The sequence below is a fragment of the Dasypus novemcinctus genome, chromosome 9 (assembly GCF_030445035.2).
Source record: "Dasypus novemcinctus isolate mDasNov1 chromosome 9, mDasNov1.1.hap2, whole genome shotgun sequence".
Taxonomy (NCBI): domain Eukaryota; kingdom Metazoa; phylum Chordata; class Mammalia; order Cingulata; family Dasypodidae; genus Dasypus; species Dasypus novemcinctus.
The window spans coordinates 59,387,477-59,400,745 of NC_080681.1; the positions used below are offsets into that span (position 1 = coordinate 59,387,477).

Genomic DNA, 13,269 nt, shown 5'->3' on the forward strand with positions numbered 1-13,269 from the left:
AAGTTCACTTATTTTCTTGTCATTACAACAATATAGCAAGTAGACTACTGGAATTTGCCATCTAGGGAACTGATAGCATATACAGATTAAACATCTGGATCAAAGAGAATTTTGGATATAGGTGGAAATTAAAAATGAGGCGACTAAGTCACAGAGAGTTTAAACAACCAATCCAAGTTCACAGAGTAAGTGGCACAGCCAGCATTCACACCCATACTACTCGACATGGAAGCCAGGGCTCTTCGCGCTACGTGAGAGGAGTCTGAGGCCTGTAGGAAAGAAGGGACTTAGCCAGCTTTACAAAACTACTTAGATTTCCTGACTACCAGTCCAGTAGTCTTTTTGTTCAACTATGACTTATGAGAGAAAGACTTTATTTTTATTTATTTATTTTTAAGGAGGCACCAGCGATTGAACACAGGACCTTGTGTATGGGAGGCAGGTGCACAACCAGTCTTTTTTTAAAAAGATTTATTTATTTATTTAATTCCCCCCCTCCCCCCGTGTCTGTTCTCTGTGTCTATTTGCTGCACCACCTTGCTTCTTTGTCCACTTCTTTTGTCGTGAGCGGCACGGGAAGTGTGGGCAGCGCCATTCCTGGGCAGGCTGCACTATCTTCGCGCTGGGCGGCTCTCCTTACGGGGTGCACTCCTTGGGCATGGGACTCCCTTACGTGGGGGACACCCCTGCGTGGCAGGGCACTCCTTGTGCGCATCAACACTGCGCATGGGCCAGCTCCACACGGGTCAAGGAGGCCCGGGGCTTGAACCGCGGACCTCCCATGTGGTAGACAGACGCCCTAACCACTGGGCCAAGTCCGTTTCCCAGCACAACCACTCTTACAGCCACTCCCTGAGAAAGACGTTTTTAAGCATCCATTTAGGTTTCTGAGTTTTCATTACTTTTTCCAAGACTAGAAAGCTAAGAAAGAGATGGTTCAGAGAGTGGTTTCCCTTATTATGGAAGATTCTTTGCCCCTACAGCATGGGGCCCATTAAATTATAAAATATGAAGAAATGTTTACAAAATGTATGAGTCAACTAATACATACATTGAGAGGGGTCATTTTGTAAGTCAATTAACACTTGACTTTGAAGTCTGGGAACTTTTTTTCAGCCTCAATTTCTTTATCTGTTGAGGTGGAAATAATAATACATATGAAATAGTGGTAATAGGGCTTTTACCTAACAATAAGGCACGCCTATCATCAAACATGGTGCCTGGCACAATGTGAGCACAACACAATATTGTTTGTTATTATTTTCACTGCGAATTCAATGCTTATTGCTATTGAAATTCCTGGGCACAAATAATAGTTAATCAACAAATATACTCAATTTTACAAGTCATTTGGCACAAAAGTTATAGACTCTATTTCAACTGAAGACAATGTTGAGAAATGAATTCTTCCAGGCTATTTTAATAGTTCTACTATAAAATATTACCAAAAACAAGCCAAACATATTGAAATATTCTATGTGTAGAATGCAAATATTTCTGGTCCCTGCACCTGGTCTTAACATTTCTGCAATTTCAGTGCCCAGAGTTCTAAGAAGAATATTTTATAATAAAATACAGGCTATTCCATCATTTATAAAACATTTCCTTCATATGATCTGGGATACTACTGAACAGGATCATAATGAAATTTCACCCCTAGGCCTTGAACTAAACCTCTTATCTAGCAATTCTGAATTCTCTAAAGTAAACAAAGTCATAAAATATTACTGATTTTATTTTTATTCCGCTCTTTTTATTGGTATATTTCTTCAATACATCCTCCATATTTCCTCTGAAACAATAATCACAGGAAGACAATAGCATAGAAAACACTAAAAAATGAGCTTTAAAGTTTTAACCTTAATCCCTCTAAATCAGTGATCAAACCTTGAATTTAATACACCTACTTATCTTTGATAAATTGTTTTCATATTTTTAAGGTCAAGAGAATTATCTATTTTTAAAAAAACTAAGTATGTTAATGTTGAATAACTTTATTCACTTGCATAATTTCCCCATTTTACATTTTGTTTTTTCACTCTGAATCAAGACATTTATTGGGAAATAAGGAGCATTAAGAGTCCTAGGTATGGAACCATAACCAAAAAATCATTGTTTGATATTCTCATCCTCTTTCTAAAGAACAGCTTAATCCAAAACTATAAGAATCAGAACGAAAAGTAAATCAGAAAATAGTGTTTGTAATTTAAAGACATCTACAATTCTGGTGCTGGACTAGAAAAGTATCTTAATTAAGACGTGGCATAAGCATTTACAAGACAGAATAAAAGAATGAGATGACTTGGAAAATATGAGGTGATATTTAAATCCAGACCCATGGCCTTGTTACCCAAAATGTTATCTGTGAACATACAGCATTGGCGTCACCTGGGAGCTTGTGACTAATGCAGAACCTTAGGTCCCTCGGGTCCCAGATCCACTGGATCAGAATCTCCCTTTTAAACAAGATTCCCAGGAAACAGGCACACATACTAAAATCTAAGAGTAAGGACCTAGAGGATGAGAAGTAGTTAGCCATACGAGAGTGGGGGAACATTTCAGGCAGAGGTAAGAAAGCACTGAGGCAGGAAAGAACCTTGCTTGTTGGAAGTACAGAAGGGCCACTGTGGCTGAAGCAGGGTGAACGAGAAGAGTGGTGGGATTACTAAATGGTAAATACAATTACTACCACTTCTATTGTCGCAGTGTGGGCTCGCCCGGAGGGCCGCTGCAGGGGCGGTGTGGGCTCGGACGGAGGGCTGCAACACACGGAGGGGCCTTCCGAGAAGGCGCTCCGGGGCCGGCAAGGTGCGGAGGACATGCGGTAGGAAGAAGACTACCGAGGAGACCAGGATCTGTGCGCAAGTCTGATTTATTCAGGAACTACAGCGGTTAATATAGGGCGAAGACGGGGGAGGGGCAGTAGGCGTGGCCGGGGGGCGGCAGACGGCTGATAGGTTCGTGCAGGGGTGCATCACTGGTTGCGGGCAGAAGACGGGGTAGCCAGGGTTCTCGGCGGCAGCGAGGCGGGGCTGTCATGGCGCGGCGGTGGCCCTCGGGGGAGAGGCGGGGTTAGGCCACCGAGGGGGAAGCGGGTGCAGCTGGGCAGAGGGGCGGGCAGTACGCCTGAACCCCAAGCGGAGGGCCTTAACGCCCGTTCCCGCCACCCGGGTCCGACTCGCACCGGCGCCTGGAGACGAGCCGACCCTTGCTGTCGCCGCGCTCCCACACGGTGCTACTCTACATTCTATCAAGCCTGTATGAACCATGCAAAATTTCTTAACTTGATAACATTTATTTTTGCTTCTATTTTGTCTATGTTTTCCTGGTAATCAGCCAAAAAACTCTTGCAGCAAAGAAGCCTAAATATCTGTCTTCTGGGAAGGCAAGAAGAGTGGGGACTGACAATACTACCCTATTTTGAAGCCATTGTTGGGGTTGGCCAGAGGTCCAGAGCTGGAGTGGGTGGCAGTGGCTTTCTGGATCCCTGGGACTTGCAGCGAGGAGGGCAAAATATGCCAGCCAGGTCTGGGAAGTGGTATGCGGGCTGACCAGAAGATGGCCTGAGCCTTGATCCTCGAAGCCTTTCAGATACTCTATTCCTCAGTAACATCCCGGCTTAAGGTGTTTTTTTAAAATTTATCTTAATACATATACCCACATTTCCTCAACTTTTCCTCCTATGAATTTGAATTCCATGTCCTTCACTATATTGCTCACCCTCCTTTGTTAATCTTATTACAGGTGATGCCAAGAACTGGCAGAGTCATAAACGGCAAGAAAAACCTGGACTATTACCACCCACTGATTTTGAGTTGATACTTCTGTCTACATATCTAATGCTTCAGTGGCTCTCTGGACAGTTACATAATGATACTGTTGAATATCAAACTTATTATCAATCAAAGCACTGATTCCCCACCATTCCCCCTCCCCCCACCCCATGAGTTCAAGAAAAATGTTTACTCTGGCTTTGTGATATCTGAGAACTTAAATAAAATGAGCAACTTTCAACTTGAGTATTACAGTTCTGCCTTCTCAGAGTTCATAGATGCTATAATTATCAGCAACTCTCCCTGGTTTTCTGGAATAACTCTTTTGTTCCAGCAACTGGAATCTGCTGACAGCAAAAGTGATGTTTCTAAACCAGTTCCATTTGAACACAGTAGTATAGAGACTTATATTAAGTTACTATTTGAATATTTCAGCTTTGCTCACTTTAGTAATTCAACTACCAGGAAGACTGCAAAGGACATGACTAAATACTGGTGCTAACAGAGGAGCTAAGACTGACTCTAGTTCAGGGCATGTGCAAAGCTGTGCTGCAACACCTGGCTTGGCTGCTGGGAAGGAGACAGACTTGTGGGTTGTCTATTCCTGAGGCAAAGTCCGGAATGAGAGGTAGCTGGGGAAGGGAAGAGATAGGAGCTCATACTGGTGTGTGCCAGGTACTCAGGACACACATATTTCCAAGTTGGTCATGGGCCAAAACTGAAATTCCAGTTTACCACAGGGAAAAGTTTCAACATTTGAAAGCATTAAGAGGTCAACATTCTGGCTGAAAATCTCCAATCTATTGGTAAGAGCTAATTCTCAGGATGACCAATGTCAGAGTTCCACTTCCTACTGAGAAAGCAACTTTTCTTTGTCTAGGTTATCAAATCTTTTAGATTTGTCCTTAAGATCTAATTCAATTATTTTATGTAAGATATGTGAAGATAAGTAGCAAAATACCCCTCATGACCTTAGTAGGAACAAATGAAGTTAAATTCAATTTCCCCTGAGCATTGACCTGAAGAAGAAAGATCTGTATCATAGAATATAATTAGATGGAAAGACTTTTCAAAAGTATCAGACTGATAAAGAGAATTATTCTGTGTGCCCTTAAAGAAAGAAAATTTCTTTCTACTCTACACTGGAGAAAATGCAATGACTATAGAAAGCAACATACTATATCATATGGATATTAAAAATATTAAATATTATTGAGACTTTTACTATTTCTCTGTGGTCTAAACATTTGAATTTAAATTTAGCCAAATTGTTCCAGTTTTTAATAGTGAGGCTTTCCAGATCAGTAGTTGCCTGAGGATTGGGAGTGGAGCAGGAGGTGAGCAGAAAGAAGGGGTGTTAGAAAACTTTTAGGGGTGAGGGATATGTCCACTATCCTGATTGTGGTGTTGGTTTCAGAGCTGTATAAATGTCAAAGCATCAAATAGTAGACTTTAAATATGTGCAGTTTAGTGTATGCTAATTAGACCTAATAAAACTGTTTTTAAAAAGTGAGTTTTTCCCCCTCCCTAATTTATCCAGATCTGTTAAAGATTGTTAGAATTATTCACACTTAGATGTGGGGCAAGATTCCTAAAACATGGCCTTAAATAATTTCAGAAGGAAGAAAGCTTCTATTAGTTTCTCACATTACACAAGTTGTAAACAAGAACATTTTGGTGAATCATTTATCATGTATATTTCTTATGGAGTTGTGAACAAAATATAATGGCAATATAAAATTATAAATAAATTGCTCCCAAAATAATGGAGTATATTTTATCCTTAAAAGGCAGTGATGGACCTTCATCTTGAAGCTTTTTAAAATGCTAGCTAAGGCATATGCTTTTCTCTTTACTCCTAAAAACACATTAAACTGTAAGTATCAAATGTTACTAATAGTGTAATGCCAACATACATATACTAAAAAGGCTTGTAAAAATCAGTTTGTTTCCAAAAGAAATAATCAAGTGAATTTAGAACTGCTACTCAGTAAAAAACATCAAATCAATAGTATCTGGAAAATATAGACGGTAAGAGTACAATTGAAGGACTGGGTATTCACTCTGCAAAAGATTAATGGGTAAGTATTTCATATGAAATTATCTAGTTAAGAGTCAATGTCATGTTCTGATGTAAAATTAAATATAAGATATATAATATATTATACATAAATAAATAAAACATGGTCTAAAATAAGTTGCTGTATGAAAAACAAATACTGCTATCTCTTGAAGTTAATGTTTTAAAATAGAAAAACAATATAACTTTTCCTTTCTGGCTTTAGAGAGGCTGACTGGTATGAAATGTTGGCACTTACTTTCCAATCGTATTGGGTAGCATTGTAAGTTGATTGTCATCTACTTTTAAAGTAGTTAGCTTTTTCAACAGTCCTAAAACAGAGAAGAAGTTTTATTAATACATAAAAGCAGATTTATGGCAAGAAATGAGGTGTACACAATAAAAGGAATCACTGGTGATGAATGCACTTTGCTTATATAAACCTACAAACTGTTATTTTAGTATTAGCCTGGTTATGGTTATCACCTTCCAGTTGCAAAAAATTCACTTAAATCACTGGACATTCTGGGTGCAGACTGGTGATTAACTCCTAAGCACTAATAACTAATACTCCTGTTGTGATGCAAATTGGAAACAAATCTGAATTAAGCCTGATAATCAATGAAAGGATACTGAGACATTGCAATACAGAGGTTATAATTATGAAGTTGGAAAGTTTCAACATATGACCTCATACTCTTTTTGGTAGCATAAATCCTTTGCTTAAATCAGCAGTAAGCACAAAAACTTGCATTTTTTAATACTAAGTAGAACTGGCCAAGAACTGAAGTTACAACTATTTATCCTTGACTGGCTGATTTATGCCTACCTCACTCTTACTGCTTCCTCTCCTACTAGGGTTTTAATGAGCAAGAGCCACAGAGTAATTCCATAACAGTTGCACTTGGCATAATCGAATTCCTTATTCAGCTATAGCATAATCTATGGAATCAGTATGACTTACATAGTCAAAATCCAAGGGCAAAACATTAACTTTTGAATGCAATTCTCTTTTCCTAAATTTTGTTTTATATCTGAACCTAGGCTTTACATCTGAACAACTGTGTTCTGCAAAAAACATTTTCTGGTGCATATAGGAGGTTCCATGGTAAAATGTGTGGGGAAAATGCCAAATTAAATAGGTCTCTTTAATGCAGTTTTCTAGAAGTTTTTAATTTTAAAATTAAAATTACATTTTAATTTTAATGTAGCAATGTGACTCTCCAAACTCATTTGTGGAATTCATGTGTGTGTGCATGTGTGTGCACAGACTATCTAGTAAAGTGAGTGTTTTCTGAACATGCTTTGAAGCTCACTACTGTAAATTATGCTACATCCTTCCTGACTCAAGTGTTTTGAGGATTCCTTAAAGTCATAGAGTAAGTTACAAAAAGTTTGAAATAAAAGCTGTTGTTGCATTTTAATTACAGTATGCTTGTTTTTCTTCAGAACCACTCAGAATCTCTACTGAGGTGGGAAGAAATGTTATCACTATTGGACTGGTGTGAACAAATACTCTCATATTTACAGCTAATACATCAGCGTGTGCCCCCAAGATACACTACAAAAACAGGAGCATCTGGGAAAGAGAACAATTGCATTGCAGTAATTTATCTCTTAAGTCTGTACATCACTTCCACATTCATCTATGCTCAAAGGGTGATTGAATTATTTTAGCTTCTCTAGCATAGATGTTAAAATATCAACCTTGGAAATATAGAAGAACATCTGAGCTTGTTTGCCAAAAGTGGGGGGGTGGGGAGAAGGAAGTGTGAAGCACAGCTAATTTTTTTATGACTTGGTAGTCTGATCAGTCCATTGATCCATCCACCTGTAGAAGTAGAGTAAGATTGTCAGTCTGAAATCACTTGACTGGGTCTCAAGGGGTTTAGGCTCTGTCAGAGATGGCTGAGCAAATACCAAGAAGCCAGTTCACAGTAAACTTTAAGAGGATCATGATTCCAGGTCTGAAGTAGTAGTTAGAAAACCATGATACAGTTTAGGGACTGAGGAGGCCAAAAGGTTGCAAAAGACTTTTCTGGAGAATGAAGTAGTGGCTTTGACAATTGACAGAAGCTTCTACATCATTAAGTTAAAGCAAGTTGGGCCTACCTGTTTGTTTTATGCCTGTGGATTTAAAGGAACCTCACTCATGTGTGGCATGACTACTTTGCCACTCATATTCCATTGAAGGGAGTACTCTTTGGACAGATTCTGGAGGTTCTGTAGGAATCTGATTGTCCCGAGAGTGGAATTAGGCCATCGGCCTCACCCTCTTGGGTCTTATCTTCTTCTGACAAATAAGTCAATTCACTTACTATATTTCTATATCATATCTGCTTTGACTTTCTTTTTCTCCCCTACAGAATCAAAGGGATTTGATCCTATTCCTTGTCTCTTTGTGTACTTCCCCAATTTCCCATCCCTTCATTCTACAACCCCAAATAAGAAGTAATGGAGAGAAAGAAAAAGGGAAAAAAATTACTGAGTTTAGCTCCTTACATATAAATAATTAGCATATATTTATTAATTATTAATCTGTTATTAAAAATAACTAATGTTTACATGGCATTTTATATATGCTGAATTTTGAAAACCAGATATCTATGTACTCATCAAATCTAAGAGTATAATAATTATTTTTATATTATTATAACAGCTAACATTGATTGAGTGCTTACTACATGCCAAGAAAAGTGCTAACCAATTTTACAAATATTAGATCATTTATTCTTCCAAACCATCCCATGATGCAGGTACTATTCCTACTCCTTTTAATAGATGATGAAATTAAGGCACAGAGACTTTAGGTAACTTATCTAAGGTCACATGCTAGTAAGATGGAAGAGCCAGAATCTAAACTAAGATGATCTGAGTACAAAGCCTGTATCCTTAACCACTAAGTAAATAAGGTTAGCTTTTTGAGAGCATCTACAACAACAAGCAAGAGAGTATCATCCATTGGCCATGCAGATTGAAGCCCCTCTTCAACTAAAGGTGGAGTGGGCATCACCATCCCAGAATCCTCAGGATTGGGGAATGGACTATGGACTAAAGTAGACATATTAGTATTCTACTGTAGAATTATTGTGATTCTAGCAATGGAAAAAATATCATTCATGTGGAGGCAGTGGCCACTGGAGGTTCTGAGAATAGAGAGAAGGAAAAGCAGGTATAATAGGGGGGCATTTTCTGGACTTGGGAATCATCCTGAATGACATTATAATGACAGATACAGGCCATTATGTATCTTGCCATAGCCTACAGAATTGAGTGGGAGAGAGTGTAAACCACAATGTGAACTATAATCCATGCTTAGTGGCAATGTTCCAAAATGTGTTTATCAATTGCAATGAATGTACCACACTAATGAAAGATGTTGCTAATGTGGGAAAATGTGGGAGGTGTGGGGAGTGGGGCATATGGGAATCCCCTATATATTCTCTGTAACATTTATGTAATCTAAGAATCTTTTAAAAAATTAAAAAAAATTAAAAAAAAATACATATATACTTTTTTCCCCAACTTATTGAATCTCCCTGCTATCTAAAGAAGCTGATCATTAAAACTCTCTATCTGTGTTAGTATGAATCTTCACAATTCCTCTCCAGTGCCAGGACAGACTTACCCTTTCCACACACACAGGTGGATCCACACTCTTGGTGTGAGATGTCTTCAGTTCAGACCTCCATGGTTCTGCCTTTGAAGTGATTTTTCCTTCAGGTTGTCCCTTTCCTGTCCCTTTTAGGTCAGGATGGCAGTAGTTCTCTTCATATAAAACTTGAAAAAAAAATTGCGGCAATCCTTGCCCCCTCTGCCACATGACAAGGCACATGGTAGCATCATCTGGTCTCTCTCATCTCTCCTGAGTTTTGTTGATTTCAGCTTCTTGCTTCTGTTGCTTTCTGCCTCTCTCTGTACTCTTTCCACTTATAAAGGACTCCAGTAATAGGCTTAAGACCCATCCTGAATGAAGGTGGGTCACACCTTAATTCATCTCATCAAGTATTATGTAGCATCATCAAAAGGTCCTACTTTTCAATGGTTTCTTACACACAGGAATGGGTTAACTTTAAGAACATGGTTTTCTTGGGTACATACAGTTCCAATCCACCACAGATTCCATTTCTATTTAAGGAGATACATTTAAATTTTTAACTTACATATTTATATTTTCTACAAATTCTAAAGTTATTCAGTACTTCTAGTCTTGTCCTGAATGACATAAATTCTTTAGCACTCTTTAACACCCTCTAACAACTCTCTTTGATACTTTTTATTTCAACATTTTATTTATAAAGAAGTTATTCTTTGGCATCATTGGTTATTTGGATCTACCAACTTAATTTACCAAATCAATTGCTTATCATTGCTTTAAGCATTCATTTCCTTCCTTCTGATTTTTTTCTTTTCTTTTTTCTATTTTCTGAGCTAAGTACATCTTTTAAGAATATATTCTCTTAGACTTTGTATATGTTAAAAAAACATATATATGTAAGTATATATTTGGTCTTCACTCATGAATGAGTGTTGGGTATAGAATTCCAGTCTGTTATTGTCCTTCTGTATTTTGAAGGCATTAGTCCACTGGCTAGAATCTCTTGCTTCTAATGAGAATTATGCCATCTTTCTAATTCATATTTTATAGATAAACACTTTTTGCTCTACTGTAGCCTTTGAAATTTTTAATTTTTCCTTGTAGTTTCACAACAGTGAGCCTGGGGAAATTTACTATATTTATCCTTAATACCATTTGTGAAGTTTTATGAGAAATTACTAGTATCTTTAACTCTGGAAAAAATATAACCTCAACATTTCCTTTTTGAATATTTTCTGTCTGCCATTCCTTCTTTTCCTCATTTCTGGAGTTCATATTGAACATAAGAGTAGTTGCAATTTCCATTCCAATCTCTGAACCTATAAACTTATCTTTAATATTTTCCATTAGAAGGTCTCAAAATGCTTGTTCTGTGTAAATTCTTCAGTCCTATATCAAATTTCCTAATTCTATATTTGATTATATTATTCTCTCTTTATCACAGCTGATCAAGTTTTATTTTTATTTCACTATGTGATGCTTTTATTTCCATTATTTTGAATTGTTTCTTTTTCATAACCACGTGTTCTTACTCATAGTTCCTTTTCTCTTTTTGTTTTATAAATTCTTATTTTTATGAGTGTTATACTTCTTTTCATCTATTTCGGAATCTATATATACTTACTTTAAAATCATTTTCATGGTGCTTGATAATTTGTTTTCCTTGGAGTAAATTCTCCTATTTATTTGAGTTTTGGGTTGTTGTAACAGCATTAGTTTTTCTTTGAAAATTTTGTTTGTAAGCTCATTTGTGAGAGCAAATATTTTTTCCTTACCTATGCTCACCTCTCCCTGTCTGGCAGTTTTCTGGTTACCTCCACCAAACCCCCAAATTTCTGCAGTTCAGAACCTTGGAGGTTTTATATGAGCAACTTGATGTTCTTCTCTCCTGTGGAATTTGCAGATCCAGTTCAAACCAGCTTGTCCTAGTTTTCAGCAAGCAGTGAGTCCAAATCTGTTCTGTCCTTCTGACCTAGGTCCACATTGTACTTGTCGGTTTTTTCAGTTTTTCCTCACAGAAAATGGGTTCTTGCTTTAATCCCCACAAGTGCCAATTCCCTTTTCATGTTTAAGATCCTTCTAGTGTTTATTTCCCTGCAGGAGCTGAACTTGTGACTGCCACTGCTGTTTGTAATACACAGCCTAGCAGGCCTGGGCACATTGGAGTTTTTTCATTCTATCTCTGCCTCAGGTAAATGTTTATCCTTCTAACGCAAGGTTAAATTCTTTTATTTACTAAATAGTTAAGAAGAGCCTACCATATGTGAGGCACAGTTCTAGGCTCTGAAGAAACAGCAATGAGCAAAAATAAGTTAGCTGAATATATGCAGTTTCTCTAACCTCACTATGTACTTGGAGTAGTGTGGACTGATGATTCCCATCTTGATCAGAAGATGCTCTTTTTAACCAATATACTTCATTAGCTGCTACGACAAAAAAAAAAAAAAAAAAAAGCACAACAGTATTTCCTAAACTTACCTGGTCAAAGGTTTGCCTATAATATTTAGCCCAAATATAGATCAGAACATGTAACACAGATTTTAAGAATCAGAATTTCCAGAGAAAGAGTCTGGAAATGTGAAAGTGTTTAGTAAAGCTCTCAGATGAGTCTTCAGATGGAGCAATTTGGAGAACTACAGTTATAAAATATGTGATCATGTAAATCAGAAGGTCAGCAAATCTACAAAGAAAGAAAAGCTAGCTTGTGATTGTGCTAAAGCTAGTGCACTCTATCAATAGCCTGAAAGGATGGTGAAAGTGGAAACTATAAAATATGAAGAAAATATGTGGGAAATTGCATTGCCTTCTAGTCTTCCTTCAGTTTGACTTAGGTTGTAACTTAATTTTTAGAAGCATTTTAAAGTTCCAGAAGATATAACATATCTATTTCAGTGTATATAAAAAATTATATTTCAGAGTTAAGTAATTTGAGGAATGTCTTCCTAGCTGAGTCCTCTCATTAATAATAATACTAATGCTCCTATACAAAAGGAAATATTTCTGCATTATTTATATGGAAATATTCCTTTATTATTTTACTCATTTTGTATTTTTTCTTGCTTTATAAATAAAATATGTATTGAGTGCTTGCTATATACTAACAAATTATCTGCTGTCATGAATTTTAACATCCTGTTAAAGACATGCCCTCTGTTAAGAACTAGAAGACATTTAATATTTATTATACATTTTGACATGTTATTCCTAAATTATAGCAATGTTACAACAATATTATAAATAGAATATAGCAATATTCTATGGATAGAAGCTACTATTATTCTATGGATAGAAGCTACTATAATTCTATGGTGATAAGAAGATACATATGCGGTTATCAAAGTACTCTAAATCTAAGATATATACTCCTTACAGTAACATTTTACATTTTAAGAGGTCTGATAGTTTTTAAAATTTAATACTTTAGTAGGATCATTTTAATAGGAGAGTATTCTTGAATTTGACAATTAGAGATAGCATTTCATTTTAAGATAGTTGTAAAATACTATTTTATAATTTTGAATGGTGAATTTGCTAACTTACTGACATCAGTAAGACCAACAGTATATTTCCCACATCTATAAACTGTATGACTGAAAAAGAAAATGGTGTGTTTGACAAAAACATTCATGAGAAAATATTATGTTCTCACCTATAGAGTCAGGCAACTGCTGCAACATATTGGATGACAGTAAGAGGTCTTCTAGGGCTTCACATCCAGAAATTTCCATGTCAACCGTTTCTATTCTGTTTTTTGACATATCCAGGTATACCAACATCTTTAACTTCCCTATAGACTTGATGACATTGCATAAACTCAGGGTTAGTTGAGAAACTTTCAC

At 36.9% G+C, this 13,269-nt stretch overlaps 1 protein-coding gene across 3 annotated transcripts in view; it reads right to left on the reverse strand.

Annotated features, from left to right (window-relative positions):
- Positions 1-13,269, reverse strand: part of LRRC7 (leucine rich repeat containing 7) — a 641,808-nt gene that overhangs the window by 143,553 nt on the left and 484,986 nt on the right. For all 3 annotated transcript variants that reach the window (XM_071217384.1, XM_071217382.1, XM_071217383.1), the window contains 2 exons: positions 13,080-13,224; positions 6,092-6,164 (listed from right to left, as the gene is read on the reverse strand). In XM_071217384.1, the coding sequence (XP_071073485.1) occupies positions 6,092-6,164; positions 13,080-13,224 (218 nt within the window). The remainder of the gene's footprint in view (positions 1-6,091; positions 6,165-13,079; positions 13,225-13,269) is intronic.